General features: G+C 35.2%; 1 protein-coding gene across 1 annotated transcript in view; it reads right to left on the reverse strand.

Moving 5' to 3' along the window:
* The window catches only part of LOC128993344 (polycystic kidney disease protein 1-like 2), an 88399-nt gene that overhangs the window by 16961 nt on the left and 48952 nt on the right, over nucleotides 1-22486 (reverse strand). The window contains exons 17-28 of the mRNA XM_054417184.1: nucleotides 20489-20719; nucleotides 17348-17488; nucleotides 14145-14284; nucleotides 13459-13671; nucleotides 10639-10745; nucleotides 10018-10129; nucleotides 9552-9667; nucleotides 9281-9410; nucleotides 8441-8624; nucleotides 7863-8006; nucleotides 6039-6250; nucleotides 2790-2869 (exon numbers count right to left, since the gene is read on the reverse strand). Of these exons, the coding sequence (XP_054273159.1) occupies nucleotides 2790-2869; nucleotides 6039-6250; nucleotides 7863-8006; nucleotides 8441-8624; nucleotides 9281-9410; nucleotides 9552-9667; nucleotides 10018-10129; nucleotides 10639-10745; nucleotides 13459-13671; nucleotides 14145-14284; nucleotides 17348-17488; nucleotides 20489-20719 (1810 nt within the window). The remainder of the gene's footprint in view (nucleotides 1-2789; nucleotides 2870-6038; nucleotides 6251-7862; nucleotides 8007-8440; nucleotides 8625-9280; nucleotides 9411-9551; nucleotides 9668-10017; nucleotides 10130-10638; nucleotides 10746-13458; nucleotides 13672-14144; nucleotides 14285-17347; nucleotides 17489-20488; nucleotides 20720-22486) is intronic.

Here is a 22486-nt window from a genome sequence, read left to right on the forward strand (position 1 = left end):
AACATATGTTGGAGTTTAATCACTTGCTTGTTGAGCTAATGCTCAGACTATGGTTAGTCTGTAGTTTTAAATTCATTAAATACCTACAGTTCTGTATGGTGGTTTAAGTTCTTTATTCTAACAAGGACTGTCTGTAATTTAACACGTTCAGTGCTGACTACATCAATTGATGTAGTCACGCGACGAGCGCTCCAACCGGCCTACTACATCAATTGATGTAGTTGTGCAATCCCCACTACAATAGTTCAGTATGAGCTCAGCCATTGCCGGGGAACGTTAAAACCGTTGCTAGCCTGTAGCTTAGAATGCGAGCTTTATTTTGGTCTAGGTTGGTACTAAAATTTCACGTAAAATCCTGTCTGACAATGATTTTGTCCCGGCTTCGGGGATTTTCTCTTTTCAAGCCATATTACAAAGCCACTGACTGACTACTGATCCAGGCAGTGCTGCTACCTTTGGGTGTTTTAGGGAACTACGTCCAATCTCGGGGTAATGTGTAGTACAATCACCGCTGCTCTTTTGTTATTCGTCAGATTGAAATATTTGAATGCCGCCATTGGCGACCGCCTGTTGGAATGCCTGCCACACTGAACGTGTTAAGGTCTTCAATAAGCTCCTTGTTGTGGTCAAGCAAGCTACCACAATCTGACAAAATTGTGCAAAACATGTTCGTCATCACTTCAGAAGATATCACTTCAAGATTATCAGAAGATAATGCTATGAGGGAAAATCAATGCCAAATAAGAATCACAATCTGTGATTAGACTTCTGTGATCTAAGGCGTCAACGTCAACAGCAATTGAAGTTCATTGCCAGTTAGTTGACAAATGTGAATGGAGCTACGTGTTTGAACATAGGGTATGGAGGTGTTTAAGCATGTTCAAGATGTCAAGGATATTTTACAACTTGTAGGCCAGCTGTTTAGTTCATCAGTCTTTTGGTTCACACCGCGACTGAACAAGAGATTGCCGAACTATTACGAGATGTCTCTATAAAGACTAACAAGGACAATGGTAAACACTTAAACATGCACTTACCCTTCCCACAGAAACATAATCACAGAACGAACTTGGCAGAAGTGTTAATTGATTCTCCTTCACACCATTTTCAACTACTATGATGACTGACGAGGCAAATCATTGCAAAGGGGTGAGAACTGGCTAATGTAGTAGTAGATGTAGTAAAGAACATACCACTAAGGTCACATTTCAACTAGCTTGCTTGGCCCCAACTGTAATTAATGGATCAATAGATTTGAACTTATTGACAGCCCTTGTCAATATATCACAATATATCAATATACACACAATATAATGGCAAGCAGCTTGAGAATGCTAAGTAGAACAATTATTATGTTCCCTAGATCTGCTGTAGGTAGACCTTTGTTAATTTACTATTAGTATTAACTGGCTACATTAACATAACTGTCAAAAATCCATCCATTCCATGTATCACAGCTTTTTGTTTCTGCTTGGTAAAATTAGCTGTTGTCATAAATTTAAAAAATAATAGTGGTGCACCCTGTTGGTAAACCTATCACTTCTTAATGCTATTGAACATCACAGAATCAACTTGTTTAGTTGAAACAGCTGTCAAGATTCTTAATTTCCATTTAAATATAAGTACTCATAAGGTTAAAATAGGGGAACTCCAGAGCCACTGGGTCGGAGCCGATGTTATATAAACATAAACCTATTCCATGAAATTCTACACGTATGTACCAAGTTTCATCGCAATCGGTCCAACGGTGTCCAAGCTCATATTGTTCAAATATATATATATATATACACAAACTTCCTCTTTTATAAATATAGATATAATATTAATTTTGAAGTTTAGTACGTAAAACAAGATAATATAAGGTTTTATTGTAGGGCCTATATAAAAACTGTTAAAATAAAATACTGATCTTCCTCTACACCATTAAACTCAAACCAAATGGAAAGATCGCCATCTTCGTAGACGATGAATGAAGAGATAAATCCTGTATAGTATTTGATGTTAATTCTCTATTTGAGGCTATTTTAAATCATATATATCAATTTATTACAAATTAAAAGGTTTTAAAAGGACTATTGCACAACCAAGCTGAACCCACTAAGGAAAGATGTGATAAAATTGTTATAAGCTCATAAAAACAATGGCTTGTTGTTGTCTCCAGATAGTTCCGATGATTGTCGAGGGAGCGCAGCACCTCCCAAGCGAAGAGAATCGAAAACAAAATTACAATGTTAAATATTATGAACAGAAACATGGAACCATTAAGGAGTGGCCAGCCAAGGTGAACTGGATTTGAACTGCAGCTGACGTGGAGGGCCACTACGCGTGGCTGGACCGGGCTGCCAGGCTACTTTGCGCTGACAATGTTGCGTCATAAAACAAAATGGAGAGGGCCACTAAGTGTGGCCTTCCCGATCCATAGGGAAGAAGAAGAAAACAATAAATATGTCTGCAAAGGGTTAAACTGCAGGACGATATGGCATTTTGGGGTAAGTTATAAAGTAATTGGGGTAGGGAGGATATCTCTGTAGGAACACAAACAAACTTTGATTTTAGGTAAAGTAAATAATTACTTTGCTATGCAATTGGTTGTTTACAAACAAATTGCCCGCAACAGAAGTGATGTACTCAAGTGTAACACGCCTCTGCCCTCCCCTCCCTCCATACAAAACTTATTTTGTGCATGTCCCTTAAACATTTCCCCCATTTTTGTCCCTTAAACTCACAAAATCTTATTTAAATGCTTTTGAGAATAATGACTCCGTATCTTTTATCAAAGCAATACATACTTGTAGTCAAACGATCATCATTATACCAGTGTAGGTTGAACAAAACTTCAAAAAGAGTAACTTCAAAATAGTTGTCAACCCTGCAACAGATAGTCAAATCTGAAATTCCAGTAAAATTAACATCCAATATAGGTTTACAGTACTAACAAATATTTCAGATCTTACGGTTATTTCAAACTTGTTGTAGTACCTACTAAACTAAAATTTGAAAATATTTGAAACATGTTTAATAGATCTAATATGTCAGCAGCTGCAAAATTTTTAGTGCCAGTTCTAATCTATACTGTTATAAAATTGAGGTGGTGTCTGTTTGTCTGTGCGGCTGCCATGACTAAAAAATACTAAACTGATAAAGCCAAAATTAAACACACCGATCGTCCACATAATATCTAGGAATGTCATAGGCCTATTCACTTCCCTTAGTTCCTCTGGGGCCCTTAGATGTCCAAAGTTTTGAGCTGAGGTTTTCAAAAGTAAATATTATTTGGTCTCCATGGGAGCATTAGAAAATTCACAACCTTTGTTTACCTTTGTGTTGACTTTTCAATGTAAACAATCAGAACTGTCGAATGCTTATTTGACAATTTCAGACAGCTGATCCAAACAAATAAAATAAAATATTTTACACAATTATTTCTAAAACTATGCCATTGATTATGGAATCAAAGAAAGATTCTATAACCGTAAGTTATGACAATTAAGTTATTGATACATTTTAATGTTTAGAGTAAGGCAGTTTAATATAGGTCATACTTTTTTGTATAAATTTGGTGGCGTTTTAATAAATTCAAACTATTTATCAAGTGTTTGGATTAGGCGGTACAGTTGAACCTCTATAAGACAAATTTCAAGGGGTACGGGAAAAATTCGTACTATAGAGGTATTCTTAATAAAGAGGGTCGTTTTATCGAGGTTTAATGCTGATGTTATTCTTCTTATAGAGGTTTCTCCTCGCTCCAAGGTTTTTCCAAACAATGACTGAGGAAGGAGGAGGGATGGGTGGGGGTTTCATGTTGAGACAAGCTTCTGTTTGTTTTGAAAACTACGTACTATGGAGGTTAAGATTATGATAAATTTGTCTTATAGAGGTCACATTCGTCTTGTAGAGGTTTTGTGCTAAGAATATTCGTTGTATAGAGGTTAATCAGTCCTAGCCCAGGGTTGTTGACAGGGATACCTGGGACAAGGGTGAACCTGAATACATGAAAAGGGGGATCACTTGGTATACGGATGGCTCGAAAAAGCCAACGGGCACGGGGGCTGGAATATATGGAGTCAGACCCAAGGCGCAGTTCTGCGTAAGTTTGGGAAAAATGGACACTGTATTCCAGGCAGAAGTTGTTGCCCTGTCTGAGTGTGCGAGAGTGTGTTTGAAGCGCGGTCTCACAGGCCACACTGTATACATGAACTCAGAGCAGCACTAATGGCAATTGACAGTTTTGACTTTACCTCCAAGGCTGTATGGGACTGTCATCAAGCCATGAAAGCCCTGGGAAAAACCAACAGGATCATCCTTAGTTGGGTTCCAGGGTACAAAGGTATTGCTGGCAATGAGGGAGCTGACAAGTGGGCAAACAAAGGTAGCTGAAAGCCCGCTCATGGGTCCAGTGCCGACGTGTGGCATTGCTTACAGCACAGCACGGAGAGCTGTTCGCCAGTGGATGGGCATAGAACATCGAAGGAACTGGGAAAGAACAGAAGGAAATGTACAGTCAAAGAGAATGCTGGAGGAACCTACAGGTGCGATAGCAGCAGAAGCCCTTGGGCTGAATAGGAAGGTGGTTGGCTTTATTAGGGGCCATTGGGTATTCCGTGGACATTTACACAAGATGGGAATTAAAGTTGAAAGCCTCTTATGTAGGAAATGTGGAGAGGAGGAGGAGACAGCATTCGACGTGATATTTAAATGGGTCCAGCCCTACAAGGTCTGCGCATGAGATCCCTGGGCCTATCGACTGGAGATCAAAGGGAAGAACGGATCACCATAGTCAAAAGGATCTCACGGTTAACAAAGGACCTGGGATTTGACAAAGAATGAGGACCTGTGAATGAGGGTGCACAATAAGCTGTTCTAGCTGCGCTGCAATCCCATGGTTAAAGCCTGGCCCTCTATTTAAAAAAAAAGTCCTAGCCCATGTCACAAACAAATTCGTCTTATGGAGGTTTTTAACTTAATTACTACGTTGTATAGAGGTGTTTTTAGTATTGACCTATATGAAAGTGTCAAGGGGATTAAACAAAAAATTGGTCTTATCGAGGAATTCATTTTATTGAGGTTCGTACAAACGAGGTTCAACTGTATAGTACATCTTCCCGTTGCGAAGCAAGGGTATGGAAGCTAGTATATATATATAATACACAAAGCAAAATTTTGTGAACAGAACACCTCCCTCTTTCCTCATTTTTGAACAGATTTTGATGATCAAAAAATTGCCCTGATCTTTATTGTGCAAAGTGGTTTTCTTTTTTTGAAACTTTTATTAGTTTGGGCAGGATCTTCCACCAAAGTCGGGTTTTCTCCCGTAACATGGGAGAATAAATTGTTTTTAAATTGCTTCTGTTTTGTTTATGTTTGATTGACAGTTTTAATAAAGCAGCTTATCATGAGATTTGTTAACGTTTTAGCTCAAATCAAAGCTGATATAATATTTGATATTGAGGGTTTGAAACAAAAACAATCACGTTTTATTTTATAGTGAATGGAGTAAGTAGACGGTTTCTTGTGTGTATTTTGGAAGTTTGTGAGTTTTTATGTACTTTTTTATAACATATTGTAATATATTCACATTACCTGTCTCTTTTAAACAATTATCTAAATCATATATGTAAAATGTTTATGTTTACATTTTGTATTTTTCTGTGATTATTAAATTCAGTTTTGTTTTAACATTTTAAAGAATCATTTATTAGTTTTCAAAGTGAAATAGGAAGGTTACGTTGCCAGTTCTACAAGTAATTAGTTATTAATAATATAATAATTAGTGACCTCAATACTTTAACAGTACTGTACAAATACAAGCAAGGAATATTGTAAGTGTATTTTTTAAGCAATATTTTTATTTTTGACAATATTTTAGGTTTGTTTCTGTTCTAGGCTCTCTATATATATGTAGATAGCATGACACTACAAACTTTAATGAACATATAATGTCTCATAAACTACGAGTGTTCAACTACTTTTAATGACACAGTTACCAATTGACATGAAGACATTTTTTTGAACGGTTATTCTTCTAAAGACATACTCACGCGTCTGTATTGTTGATTTTTTCAATGTCTACAGAATCAAACTCTTTTCTGTGTGTTTTGGAGAACATGTTTATCAAATGGTTGACTCCATGGTAGTGGGAAGTCCACAGACGGTAGATTATAGAGCTCACAACAACCGCACTAATCACAACGCTCATAAAGTCAATAAAACTCCACCACTTTTGCCTTATATCGTGCTTTTCCAGCAATTCCTAAATGATTTTCAAAATATGTTAGCAAATGATTATAACCATCATGAACAGTATATTGGAGTAATGCAACATCATGATAAATAAAACAGCTCTACAGGGTTTTCAAAAAAGGTGGGGACATAAATTACGTAGGAATTTTTTCGGTCAAAATAAAGAGAAAATAAAGAATTTTTTTTTCCAAAATCGCTTCGTTAACTAGATATCCACATTTTTTTTTTTTTACATAAACATATTTATCTTATAATTCTTTCAAACGATCGGCGATCTTTATGAAACTTGGTATGTATGTTAAAGTAAAAAAGACTCAAAAAAAAATCCATTTTGAATAAACTTAAAATTTCAAAATGGGAGCCAATTATTTTTTTTTACTCAAATTACTAAAAATGGCTGATATTATGAAAAAATGCCAAAAACACTTTTATATGTCATTTTTAATTCCCTAATGAATGATACCAAGTTCAAAAGGATCAAATAAGAAATAGCTTAAATATTACGATTTAGTTGTAAAATGGGGTACAATAAGGCTAAGCTAGTCAGGTTTGACCCATTTTACAACTAAACATCATAATATTTCAGCTATTTCTTATTTGATCATTTTGAACTTGGAATCTTTTGATAGGGAATCAAAAATGTCTTCAAACAAAAGTCTTCTTGACATTTTTCATAAAATCTGACATATTTTAGAAAATTAAGTTTAAAACATTAAAATGGCCGCCATTTTTTAATTTTTAATTGAATTAAGATTATTTTTTTTCTAAGATGTGTCAATTCTACCTTAACATACATAAAAAGTTTCATAAAGATAGGTTGAAAAAATTAGAAGATAAATATGTTTATGTAAAAAAAAATACAAAATGGCGGATATTTGGTTTAATGAAGCGATTTTGGAAAAATATTATTATTCTTGTTATCTCTTTACTTTGACCAAAGGAACCATTACGTAAATTATGTCCCCACCTTTTTTGAACATCCTGTATGAACATCAGTATGATGTGTAAACCCTTTTCAAACTACTAAATGATTAAGAGGCGTGAATACCACAAACAAACAGAACTCAAATATTATGTATAATGTTAAAAGCCAAACAGTTTTCGTGTTTTTGATCAAAACATTTGAATAATCTAAATGTAGCTCAAGTTCATTTTTTGTTACAACACTGATAAAAAAATGTAGGCACAAAAATTATGAAAATACCATGGTAAAATATGGTTGGAGACTCAGCAAACTAACCAACACAAGTAGACTTCTCATCCCATTGTAAATTTTGAAGGTCGTTTTATGTGTCTAGTTCATGTTGGTAGCAATGATCGCTAGTGTCAATGAAATTTATTTTTGATTACTTTAGGGTTTAGTTTAATGATTTTTGCCTTATTGTCTGGCTAAATAACTAGGGGACGAGTTATTGTTCATGGTTGTTTTAAATGACTGAAATAACAAGAAACAAAACAAAACATAACCTCTCCAGTGCTCCAGACGGAACAAACAATAAAATTCTCTTCAGCTGATCCAGGAATGGGAAATCTACTATGATAGTATGTTTTATCTATGCTGTTGGGTTTTGAATGGACTTATAATTAATCTAAATTGATCAAAATGAATATAATACAATTACCTGTCTGGCCAATGATGATAGAGGCAAGTACATCGGATGATTTCTTTTAATTAAGAGTTTAGCATAGTTCAAGCTAACATCATTTTTCCTAGAACTCAGCACATCTTTTACATCTATTCCATGAAGATCCACTTTGGTCGATAACTGTAAAAAGAAATTTTTGGATGAACCAATGAGAACCGTGCGGTGTTGCCAAATCTAATAATACCAGCTGATTTGAAAATATTGCTTAGTATATTTTTATTAAAGTTGTCAACGGGCGATGTGGCAACGTCGCACTAGCCTTGTCTTGTGATTGGCTGCCACCAACTGCAAACTTACGTGGTCCCGACTATAAATGTTTATCAACAAACAACCCCAAATGATAAAGGATAAACCTAGGTAGGGTTTTAAAAATGTATAAATAATCTTAACATCAATTTCTAATGTCTATAGCAGTCATATTATTGAATGAGTAATGATTTATAACATTCTAAGTTATTCTTTGCTCTTAACATATATTAAGAAAATAATTGATCCAATACTGTGTTTATTCAATATTCAATATTGTGGGTGTATCGAAACGTCCCAATACTCACCTGGAAGGCTACAGACAACAGAACAGCAATGACGATAATCTTGCCGGGACCCAGGACAAAGATGTCTTGCCCTAGGCTCATAACTGAGGACGTCAGCCACTTCTGGCTCTGGACGTGGCCGAGCTTGAGTCCGTACAGCATGACCAGGTATGAGGATCCGAGGATTACTACGGTGCACACCAACCTGGACACCGGTAAACGTTATTTAGCAGGTATTTTATTTCAAAAACTTTCAATCCTTTAATGTAACAGACGTTTCAGATGCAACACAAGTGCAGATGTTTATTTTGAGCAAGAGAAATATTGTTTGTAAGCTTTTAAAACATAATATATCATTTGCATTATAACTGAAGCAAGTTGGTAAACGTGTTGTGCTATTTGGTTGTAAATAGAGGGTCAAGAATCAATAAGTTAGATCTATAGAATGATAATACAGTAATTCAAGGAGTTTTTGTAATGAAACATACTTTTAACTGCAGTCATTAGTGTTCTTCAGTGATTGTTTTTAAAATGTATGAGATGGGGTTTTACTAATGAAATTAACTTAAAGTGTATGACTGTATGAGCTGTCAACTATCTAATGACACTTTCTGGTCACAGTGTGAACCCTCCTAACATATTTCTTGGTTGTTAGTGTCACATGTATTGATACACACCAAATACATCATTTCAGCTTTACTTCAGAGAAAGTGAACAGCATTTTTTTTTTTCAACTTAAACATATTTCCTTTCAAACTAATCGATTACTGTATATTTTTTGATTTCTCAACCATAATAACTTAGGTACAGTAACCTTCAACACTTAAGTTCAAAATACTACCAGTATTCATCAATATTTACCAAGCTATAATGTACCAATGCATCCTCTTCTGTATTGTCTCCCTGCTTTCCTGCATATAAACAGGTGTCAATGGAGAACCCTTCAGATACTTTGTAACATAATGTACGTAGTTGTCGTAGAATGACTTGCCTGTAAAAGAATTACATACTATTTAGTTCATCTATTTATAATTACAGTTATAGTTGGCTCATTTACCAAGATACCCTACTCAATGACTATCTGCTTGTATACCAACCAATGGATTAAGAAATTTAGATACATTGAATCTACCTTGATTACAGTTTGCTTGTGAGAACCGAGAGCTCATAGACTGCGTTTCTTCAAACTGATCTTTTCGGTAATGAAGAGTGGTGCGACGTCTTTTGTGAGAAATCTTATAACTTCTCCTGCAATTCATATTATACAAGTTAAAAATGTTTTTTTCATACAAAAGGATGGAATTTTGGTTAACATTAACATCACAATTCAATGATTTTCTAAATTCACAATTTTAGGTATTTACATATTTACAAATTCACATATTTAGGTCAATAAAATATGTCTCCTATAGCATAGTAAAATTACTAAAGTGTTCTTGAATGTAGATATTTTAAAAGTAATAAACAGTAGATAATTAATAAACAGTGAACGTCCACAAAACATAATAAATGATTTAGTAACATTAATTTTTAACACTTTTTTTTACTTAACTACTATAATAGCTTTTATTTTAAAAGTAAAAACATTACAAACTTACCTAAAAGCAACAAGCACACAGATAGTCAGTACTGATGAAATTATAGTAGTTTGAACACTGACAATAAGTTCCTTCGTTCCAACGTCGTATTGGTAATCATCAGTCGGGTTATCTGAAAAATTATAAAACACACATATATAATTTTGGTTTATCTTAAAAAAAAACCTATTATACCACTGTTGTGCTGTAGTAAAAAAATGTCCACAAGTTCTTGTCAGGTCACGGCTATTTTACAAGTCTGGTTCACCTGACTGCATTTACTAGCTGCGTTCCCAACGATGCAGAAGCCTGCGTGTTCCTGACGACATGCAGCCTGAGTGTTCCTGACGATGCAGAAGCCTGGGGATTCCCAATGACACGGAAGCCTGAGTGTTCCTGACAACATGCAGCCTGAGTGTTCCTGACGATGCGGAAGCCTGGGGATTCCCGACGACGCGGAAGCCTGGGCGTTCCCAACGACACGGAACACATATTCTTCCTGTGTCCACCTTGGGACATTCTCCGGCTGGAGGCGGATTTATGATACTAAAGCTAAATACTGCTATCAATGATGGTGGTACTGGTAACATCACAAAATATAATTAAACCAAGTAAAAAACTAGAAGCAAAAAGACATCTCACCTGGATCATCTGGCTTGTAAAACATGATGCTGCTTAACATTGCCACAATGATGAAACACATCAATATGCTGACTCTCTGAACCCTAGTTACTTCACTGCGTGGATGCCTGTCACAACGGAACATGCCAAGTCCACACTTCATCCATTAAGATAATTATGTATTTTTGTATATTACCATAGATTAAACATACTCCCTTAGTAGATTCCCCGCCGGCATGTTATATATAAGGTGAGGACGGCTAAAACGGGGCGAACTGTAGTGCGCTCTATCCGGGATTTCTAGTACTAGCGCTCTAGGTGGCATCAGTGCAATGGCGCAACCTCGTGGCAATGTGAGGAACAACGACAGCATTCATCTGCGATAGAGAATGGCCCAAGCCAAAGCCCAACACACGGCCGGCGCCGCTGTTACAGCGTATCCGCCAGCATCAGCAAAGCACTAGCAACTAATCCCTTGTTCCGTTTAACAATCATACGCGAATATAGTCTTACTTTTATTTTATACGAAGTACAAAAGAAGCGCATAGTCATGGAGTAAAAGGTGTATAGTGTACTATAAAATAACCGATCATTCATTCATTAGTCATTACCAGTGAATCATTTTAAAATAAACAATAAAAAATAAACCCTTATTTCCTAATTGAAATCCCATAATTCATACTTTTCCCAAATTAGATGTTTTTCTTTTAATTTTGTCGGGTAGAGATGAAATCCTCATGGACACTCAAAAAGCCGTATTTGAGAGTAGTGTACGACTATTTAATTAATTTTGAAGCTTTTTATGAACTGGAAATACAATTAATTGTGAAAGTAATTGTGAAACATTAGGATAGTATTTATAAACTATTTAAATTTAAGGATCAAAAGGAAAACATTGTGAAATGTAATTAACTCATCAATGTATTTAATTTGACGTTTTGTATTTAATCACTTAACTCTAATGTTTACATAATAACATTGTCTATGTTTAATAACATTAATCATCATACAGCATTTTGGGTTACTTAATCTACTTACACCCAAACAACCTAATCACAGCAATATTTATATCATGCATAACATAACCATATGTAAATAACATAACCAACAATTAAAAAAGAATTGTTTACATTTGAACAGTTTTCATTACAATCAAAGTTAAAAATGTAAGTATAATTTTTCATACATTAAATGTCGTCAATAACATTGATGACATTTATTAAGTTTTTGTAGCATGCATTGTATAATAATTTGAGCATAAAAACATGGACGCTTTTCTTTAAAACGGCATCAAAACAAACTTTTTTTAATGTAAAACAGTTTTGTAATCTTATATTAAATAACTTCTTGATCAGCATTGTAAGTGTTATTAAATTTACGGAAAGTAAATAAAAGAAACGTCTTATAACACTTAAAACATATATTTACGCTTATACTGTTACTCACAAGACGGTAAATATACAAAAAAGATGGTATGTGGTGATCGATTTCGATTGGACACTCCAATCATCATCAGACCCAATAGGCGAATGACAAGAATCTTGAATGGCGTCCCTACTTATACCCTATTGGCTACCGGAAGCACCGGCCAATACATTTTTATAAGTACAACTGGAATCAAAATGTATTTGTTCATTAATCAACTTATTTCTATCTTTACATTTTTTTTTTTTTTTGTATATTTATAAGGATAAACACTGGTGTTACAAATACTGAAATACAGTTAGCCGAGGCTCTGAGGCTCTGCACATACAAATCACGCTGTATGGAGTCAAGCTGGGTGTGAGTGTCGTGTGTATGTGCCAAGGTGGTATTCCTTGCTCCTGGTGCTGGCGCCCGGGGCGTGTGAACGCGTGTGTGAGAGCTATAATGCGGTAAGAGTGTGTTCGTGTGTGTGGCTGTACGGCGAGAGCTCTAGCCCTCCTAGCCTGACCGTACTGAACTACGTGGGCCAGCAACTTCGCCGTACAAGCAGCTCGAACATACCGAGCCCTATCCCGCGGAGAATATACTAAGGGGGTATGTTTAATCTATGATATTACTTGAATATTGTTTTACATCATGGTTACATATGTTGGTATTTAAACTGCCTTGAACTTCAAATACGATTTGACACGTCCTAAAGTAAAATGCTTACATAATGTAAATATTTGATAAGCTAAACCTTCTGATCTTTGTCTCTAAACACAACACAAAACACACTCAACATTTTTTTTAAATTCAAACTAGTTGTTTGTACGTTTATTTATTCAAACTTAGGTTTATACGTATACTTAAATTTATAAAATTTTAGTTTTTAAACTTACTGGTTTATGAGTGTTCAACTCATGTTGAGTTGTCATGATATTTACTAATTGTTTTAGTGTAGAAAAAATTGTAAATAAATACTTGTAAAAAAATTAATTTATTAGTTTCAATGAGTTAAAACTAAACCAATTTGCTGTTGTGGTACATTACCTACTTCAACTGAACCCTTTTACATACGTTTAGTTTTTGGATAAAAACTCCACCAAAAAATAAAAAAGAATGTAAATGATTTGCTTAAAACTCTAACACTGTAAGTGGAGTATAATGTCTGGGTCTTTTTTAACAGTATTTTCTCATTTAATTTAATGAGTGTCAGACTTTGGACCCATACTAAAACCATGTGACCATCAAGATCTAGGGAACTTTCAAAAAATCTGAAGCCAATAAAAGATTGACAGTGGTTAAGGCTGATAGTTGGGAAAGCCAAAATGCATATAGTATGTAGGTAGAGTATAAAGTTTCATCATTCTGAATTTTGATCCCCTATAAAAATACAACCGAATGAAATCCATACAGTGCAAGTTAGTTGCGTACCTTACAAAGATGCTCAGAAAGGTGTGGGAGTCGCGGAAGCCGAGGATCGTGTTGTCCAGAAACACCCGTTTGAGGCTCCGCATGTCCTGATCACTTGCGATCATCAGTCTAGCCTCGGGATGGTCTCCCACCTGCAGCGCCAGCCATTGGTCCACAATGAATAATGACTCGGCGCCGTTTGTCAAGTCGTATACAATGATTTTCTCACAATACCTGAGATATAAAATGTGAGATTAAACCTTACAAATTCTCAGTGATGTAATGATATTTTTCAGTCATTCTTTTTTATTTTCAAGTATTTAGTTAAGCATATTTTTAAACAGTTTTTTCTTGATTTTATGGATACCAAAACATTTGTATGGATACATTTTTGGTATACACATAGGGATGGGTAACAAAACAAGTAACAAAATTCCTGAACTGAGGTTCAAAACTTACAAAGAATCTACCCATCCCATCTCTCCTCCAAGCTGTTGAATATTTAAGACGGGTCTCTCTGGCCCAGCTCTAATATAGACCTAGCTGAACTATTGGGTTGCAAAATTCAGACCTGTTTAAGATCTTGAATTGTACTGTAATCTTGAATCTTGAAAGTGGATTAGTACCCAACTAATCCACTTTCAAGATGCAAGATTACAGTTTGGACTCAGGTCCCATAACAGGGTATAAACTATTCATGTACATACCATTCAGGTCTTGATCCGTAATTGTCATGCCATATATGAATCTCATAAATGTCTCCCAGGGATTTAGACGTAAAAATTACAAACCAATCATCTGAATTTCTCTTCAAAACTTTGCGACGAGGATGAGATAAAATATGGGACTGAAACGTAAAGGATTGTAAAATAGTACATAATCTATAAGTATAAAAGAGGATGTTTGTATATATTTGTTTGGCAGTGATAAACTCAGACACCGCTGAACCGATTGCCACGAAACTTGGTACATACGTGTAGAATTTCATGGAATAGGTTTATACTATACACCATCAATTTCGTGATCCGTCCAATCGGCTCCACCCTAGTGGCTCTGGAGTTTCCCATGTTAACCTTATGAGAAATGGAATTAATGAATCTTAACAGCTGTTTCAATTAAACAAGTTGGTACTGTTCTATGATGTTCAATAGCATTAAAGTTACAAGGATTACCAACATGGTGCAGCACTATTATTTCTTTTACATTTATGACAACAGCTAATTTGCAACCAAAAGGTGAGTGAGCGTAGCGAACGAACTTCAACCTGGAGGCGAGTTAGCGTAGCGAACGAGCTAACCTGAAGGCAAGTGAGCGTAATGAACGAGCTAACCTGAAGGCAAGTGAGCGCAGCGAACGAGCTAACCTGAAGGCAAGTGAGCGCAGCGAACGAGCTCCAACCTAAAGGTGAGTGAGCGTAGCGAACGAGCTCCAACCTAAAGGTGAGTGAGCGTAGCGAACGAACTTCAACCAGGACGTGATTGAGCCGAATAGAAAGACCAAAAATATTGTCTACCCACTAGCATTAATATAAGAGCAATAATAAAGAATCGGTTATCCTTTGTACTATATGTGTTTCATTAGTTGTCGTACGTATTTTAATTTAGTTATAAGCACTTCATATACAATAAGACAATTAAACGTTACGGTACTTAAATTATAAATAGTCAAAGGCAAGACAACGTCTGCCGGTTTCAGCTAGTGTATGTATACAATGTATGTATACAAGAGAAATCCCATAATGCTACCCTATGCAGCTTAAAAAATAGTAAATGAAAAAAGTTAAATCTTGTAAAAATACATGCTCATTTACCCCTGCAGACTAAGCGAATTTCCAATTGCCTGATTTGATTTTCAATTAAATCTATTCAAATAACATTAGGTTTAACGAGCACCTAGGTTTGCTGCCTACAGGGTAATAAAGTGTGTTTTTTAGTAAAATATTAATAGCTTAACTTAGTACAAAATAAATAGATTGGCCAAGTTTGATCCAAATATATGCATAAACAAGCAAACTACAACAGTTTACTTATCCTCCATAAGAATAACATGGGAATTTTTAATTTACAATTTTCTCCGTAACCAATAACCATACAAAAAAACTTCAATATACTGAATTATTTATTTTTTTAAGCTCTTCAAAATGGTTTAGAGGAAATTTGGGAAATTTTATATTTTGAGGGTCAAAAATGAGAAAAACCAATTTTTACCCCATAAAACCCCGTTCCCATGGTCCGATCATGCTGGTTTGCGAACTCGTTCAAATAAACGTAGGTTTACAAGTTTGTACCAAATTTCATCGAAATTGGATAATTTTTGCTCGAGTTATCGTGCTAACGGACACATATCTAATATATAAAATTCTCGTGTCACAGTGTTTGTCTGCAAACTCCTCCGGAACGACTTCACCGATCGTTATGAAATTTGGTGTGTAAATTCTGTAGGTATGCAAATCGGACGTAAACTATTTCCCGTTTCGAAATTCTTAAAAGGGCTCCGCCCCAGTGGCTCTGGAGTTTCCCATGTTAACCTTATGAGAAATGGAATTAATGAATCTTAACAGCTGTTTCAATTAAACAAGTTGGTTCTGTTCTATGATGTTCAATAGCATTAAAGTTACAAGGATTACCAACAGGGTGCAGCACTATTATTTCTTTTACATTTATGACAACAGCTAATTTGCAACCAAAAGGTGAGTGAGCGTAGCGAACGAACTTCAACCTGGAGGCGAGTGAGCGCAGCGAACGAGCTCCAACCTAAAGGTGAGTGAGCGTAGCGAACGAGCTCCAACCCAAAGGTGAGTGAGCGTAGCGAACGAACTTCAACCAGGACGTGATTGAGCGATGCGAACGAGATCATCTTGAAAATTAAACGTAACGGTACTTTCTTTCCATCGGTCTGGCTTAGGGGAAACCTATAACTTAGGCGATACGAAGTTCGCCGGGTCAGCTAGTATATATATATATAAATACTAGCTGTACCCGCGGGCTTTGCCCCGTTTAACTTCACAAGTGAGCTCGTTCGCATGGCTCAATCACGTCCTGGTTGAAGTTCGTTCGCTACGCTCACTCACCTTTAGGTTGGAGCTCGTTCGCTACGCTAACTCGCTTCCAGGTTGAAGTTTGTTCGCTACGCTCACTCACCTTTTGGTTGCAAATTGGCTATAGTCATAAATTTAAAAAAATAATAGTGCTGCACCCTGTTGGTAATCCTTGTAACTTTATTGCTATTGAATATCATAGAACAGAACCAACTTGTTTAATTGAAACAGCTGTTAAGAAATTCATTTTAAAAATGAAAAATCATAAGGTTAACACGGAAACTCCAGAACCACTGGGGCGGAGCCCGAAAGCCCGATCAGAATAAAAAATACTTAGTTTTCCTATTTAATACCCAAAGAATCAGTGTAATTTCAGCCTCCTAGGTAAATGGGAAGTGGGAGAATTAGTGATGAGTGAGTGAGTCAGTCAGTCAGTGAGGGCCTTTTATATACTATATAAAATATACTATATATTTATATACTATATATACACCTTATAGCCTTTTATATATTTAGATATAAATATATATACAGAATATATGAATTTGAGCGGATGGTGTTTTTGGATTCTAGGGACATCAAAATGAAAAAGTAAATCAGTCCCGGGACTAAGTCTTACCATGAGACCTACGGTAATAGCTTATTCCCTATAGGGAAATTCGCTAATATTCCCTATAGGGAAATTCACTAAAAACTTATGTAAAAATTGACAATATTTCTCTTATAAAAAATTACTCTCACATTTAGAAAAGAAATTCTGTAATAATACTTACAAGTCCCAAGCAGAAAGGTTTTATAATATTATTCAAGCAAATATTTTTAAAGTTTAAATTAAAATGTATAATATAATAATAAATATTTTATAATACGAACCCGGCTTTCTCCGTACGTTCCTGTGAGTTGGATGCCAACATGTGCTGTTGTGCCAGCATTGAACCTAGCGCTGGTATGAACTGCCACCAAGTAAGGGTACGTGTCTTCAGGAAAGTTATCATCCAGCACTATAACTCTTCCCTAAAACAGTCAATCAAGCTGGGCTTAAAATTGGCCTGTTTAAAATTATAATTTTCTCAGTTTTTTTTTCAATCATACAAAAAAAAAAATTAAAAATGGAAATGAATTGTACCAGATATACAGGGTTATTACAAATGATGATCCTGATTTTGATTATAATTATTACTGGGTTAATTTGTTTTAAGACTATTTTTAACCGACTTCCCCACTACCAACAAAAGGAGGAGGTTCTCAATTTGTCTGTGGCGATGTTTTTTTTTTCTATGTATGTTCACCAATTTCTCTGTGATTCTTTTACCGAACAGCGTGGTTCCGCCACCAAAATAACCAGGAGAGTTTCTATTTGGTACCGTATATAGCATTATGTTTAAGAAAAATATTTGTTTGGTGAAAAATGCTGAAAACCTCAAATATTCAACATTTATTTTGTTCATATTTTTGCAGAGAAGGCAAATAATAATAACATTCCTACAGCTGTTAGTTAAAACCATTTAAATGAAGCTACAGACAGTTTCTTCATGAAACAGTTGCTTCATATTGATTAATAAACTATTTCTTGCCATGGAGCCTAAATAAGTTACATTAAAAAAATGCATTTTGTTTTGGTTAGGTACTATAAAAAAGGTATTTAAACGTTTGACCTGATTTGTGTATGATTCTGTTTTGAGTATTGAATGTTCTGACTTATAAAAACATAGTGAATAGCTGTATGATATTGACAATTTAAGGTGTATTGTGAAAACCAAAGCATTCGTAAAAGAGGTCCAAATATAAATTAGATGCAATTATTCCTTAAACGACATAAGAGGTGTGAGATTGCATAATTGTTAATCGTCTTAAAAGTGTTAAATATTTTAATTTCTAAACATGAATTTGAAGATGTGGAATGTTTATTAATATTCTTCACTGTCAATAATATTATGCCTGCTTCGGAAATGGGAAGCTGATTAGCAATTTCAACTACATCTTGAGCAAACAAAACCACCTACCCCTTACACCACTTTTAGCTGAACCAATCTTTCATATACATATTTTTCAAAGGTAATATACGTGATAACAACCGATTTTCTACTTTTAAGAGATTTTTTTAATGCTGGTGACTGAGGAATAACTTTCTTATTGTTCCAAAAGGCTTGAGACCTTACTGTATTTAGTTTTATAATGTAGAAAGTACACCAATTGCCGGAAACAATGATGTCTGGCATTTCAATGTCTCTAGGAAAGACATTAAGTTTTTCATTAGGCCTAATGTAATGGACAACTCTTTGTTTTTTTTAATGGAATATCCAAAAATGTTAATTTTTATACCCATTGATTATTTAACCTGAACAGGTGACTCAAGCAGTTTAAAAATAATGATTGTTCTGTGGCACTTTCGATTGTTTCAAACAGTTTTGCTTATCAAGAAACTTCAAGTAATTAATATATAACAAATTATACAGTCACTAAAAATCATGAAATAATTTATTTTTGAAAAAAAATTATAACCGACTTCAAATGCTCTAAAAAGAATGAAATAATTTCAATAAAGTAAACTTTTGTATTAGTTCAAGGCTCTAACTGCAAATATGAATAAAATAAAAGATATTGAGAGTGTATTTTGAAAATCAATAAATTGTAGCTGGATAACATAAATATATAAAAAAACATACTGAACTGTTTTGTTTATATATATCAAAGGAAGTATTTGCTTGTATTTTATGTTTACTTCAGAATGATTGCATAATGAAAATAACACACACAAATGTTCTATATGAATAGGAAAATAATTTATTTTGATATTATGATAGGGAAAAGAAGCTAGTTTAAAATTAAAACGTTACTTTTCCAAGTTAGAAACATGTAAATATATAATAATCTTTTTAAAGATATTCGTTAATAATACCACTATAAGATTATAATCACCTTTAGTTATAGATAGTCACCTGCAATGTGGACATCCTCTTTAAATTTTGTATCAAAAATCATCGTAGAGCCGCGCTGACTTAAAATACGTGAGCTTGACTAATACAAAAGTTTACTTTATTGAAATTATTTCATTCTTTTTAGAGCATTTGAAGTCAGTTGTATTTTTATACAAAAATAAATTATAGTTGACCATTGGAAAGAAAAACTCATTATATTTCATTTACATTGAATTTGGTGCATATCAGCTGTTTGTCAAATTAATTGTGTAATGGCTGAGTTTGAAAACAAAAGCTTTTTGAAAGGAAAGCTTTTTGTGTGTTGGGTTACCACATTAACCAATCTGTAATCTACTAGTGTGCATCGACACTTAAGTACCAGGTTTAATGAAGTAATGTGGAGAGACATGTCAGAATATGGGGCTCAGAGAACCCAGATGCTTACATTGGGCTCAAACGTGAAAGTTACTGTGTTTTGTGCTAGACTTACAACAAAGTATACCGACCATTTTTCTTCATTGAAAAAACAAAAAATGGGATAATTTTCTTGGAAAAGGTGGAAAAATGGCTCTTCCCAATTAGAAGAAAATTCTGCAAATTTCATTCTGCAATTGGACAGCGGACCTCCACATTGCCCATTTAAATGTTAGGATGTGCTGCCTGAGAGATGGATCGGGCGCGGTGATCCAAATGATGACATACTCTAAGGTCTCCAGACATCCCCTTGTGATACATCAAAGATAAGGTGTACGTACACGCCACCATTACCAGATAGTATACCTGAGATCCCGCAACGGATTACTAATGCTTTAGGCACAATGGATCAAGACACTCAAAGTATGGCAAGAGCTTGACTATAGAAATGACATCTGTCGTATCGCAAGTGGTTCCCATATCGAACATTTAAAGTTCTGTGTAAAAAAAACTTAGTGAAAACTTTTTGAATTTTTCATGAGTTGTAACCATTCTTTTTCTTTATATTACATATCTTTACTAGGGGTGGTAAACACTTTCATTGAACAGCGTCCCAATAAATCATGACCATACTACTTATTGTTACCAGTAAATATGTAAATGTTATTCCCAAATACCTCACCTTATATTGGTCCTCATTGTCCTTGCACCGTCCCCACAGCACGAGTAGTAAATAGATGAGTAAAAGAACAATAACAAACAGCACGACCAGTGGGTTGTCCAAGACAGTCAGAAACAGCTTAGCGTCATTGAAGGGATCTATACTCTGAGGAGGGACGGGGAACGCTGCAGCGATTATCGACAAGTGGTTACACACACAAACCGTCCTTACAGCTGTAGACCTGGGACTGACCTACGTCAGATCACATATTATGCATAGCTACAAAGTATGCAAGCTCACTAAGCTGTATAAAATATGATAATGGTAAAAAAGCCCTGGACAGGTAAATATTCATAAAAATAATCGAGATGGAGCTACTTAAAATAAATTTACTGGGCATAGAAATGGTTTTAACACATTATTCAGTGATACCCCACTAAGGGGAACAGCCTGCTATGAGTCAGAGGAAAATCCTAACAGTAATCATAGATTGATATGCACATCTAATTTAAGTTCTGTATTAGTAGAAAAAGGTAGAATACAAAGCCACAAACCCAGACTCAGACGTGCAATCAACTCGAAAATGGCAACCGTTTAAAGATTTCTTGAGATTGCAATTCAGTCGTACGCTACCTTCTCAGGGGTTCATCGGACTAATTTAGTCACTTTCTAATGTGTTAAAAAGTATTCCATGCCAACATTGTTCTAAGCGTTGTAGCTCTATCTTTACTTATAATTTTTTTAACTAATTGTGAAGCAAAACTCTAGGGGGGGGGAGGGATAAACTAGTATTCACCAAAGTCAGGCTATGCCTACCCCAGAACCGGCCACACTCAAATTTCTTCCCGTGGAGTGCTCAGGAGCCGAGAAAAATCCAGGGGTCGATACGATGTTGTCACAGCTTTGACTGATCAATTTATTTAAATTTAATCGAAGGCTCAGAGCTCTAGAAGCGTTGTAAGAATATATTGTAAGAATATATTACTTACGTCAATCAGCTCATTGAGTCGTGAGTTTCACCTGAATGAATTTAAATACTCTAGAAGCGCTCAGGAAATCCTGCAGACGCTCAGTTGGAGCTATATCATCCTCACCCTCGTTAAAGTGTTTTGGTAAATTTTGCCTAACTTTTGGATTGACTCTGTAGGACCGACGAGTATTCTATCTTAGCCAATTTGATAAAACTACTCGTATTGAACTTTAAAACTAAACTGTTTGGCTAAAACGTTGTAAATAATATAATATCGAATATATTTAAGGTAAAACACTATTCCTACAGAGTCGTCGGGGCCTAATTAATCTAACTAAACGGAGGATTGATTATGAGATGATTTAAGATAAATATGATACTAATATTCGTAGCTGCTGATTGTTCATATCAGCCTGCTCCCAAGACTTGATTCTTTCACCCGCCAAAGACGGGATTTAAAACTCAGACAACAAGTCTCGAGGTATTAAACGACGAATAAACTAAAATAAACGTACGTAATAATTCGTTAAGCGAACGGAACAAATGTAATTTTGTAGCCAATTGATTTAAAACAAACCGAAAAAATAGCCACCGCTAGTCACTGGCAGGAAGGAACTGGCGGGTCAAGACTCAAGTTAAGATATTTAATTTAGATAATTCCAATCGGGATTTTAAGAAAACAAAAATGTATAATAGGCTAAGTATGCGTAAGATAAAACAGAAATAACATAAAACGTAAAAAGGGGCCTAACTAGTGTGATAGCTAACCTTCTTAGTGTCGTATTCGTAATTCGTGCAAGCTAGTCGGCGGTCAAACCGCGAATAATCTTCTCTCGGATCAAATCCTGATTTCCCTGGCCGCGGCTTAAGCGCTCCAGTGGTGATTTCGGGAACTAGCCAACAGCTGATCTGGAATTCAGTCTAGTTATCGTCTGTCGCCGTTGGTAAACAAACACCAGTTCGAGGTTATGTCGTCGTCCTCGGTAAAAGATATCTGTAAAGTCGGCTGGTCTAATGTTATTTGGTGAAATGGAGTACTAATATGAATC

The sequence above is a fragment of the Macrosteles quadrilineatus genome, unplaced genomic scaffold, assembly GCF_028750875.1.
Source record: "Macrosteles quadrilineatus isolate MER2022 unplaced genomic scaffold, UCM_ALF_1.0 Scaffold_4__1_contigs__length_99947679, whole genome shotgun sequence".
In the NCBI taxonomy this organism is placed as follows: Eukaryota; Metazoa; Arthropoda; class Insecta; order Hemiptera; family Cicadellidae; genus Macrosteles; species Macrosteles quadrilineatus.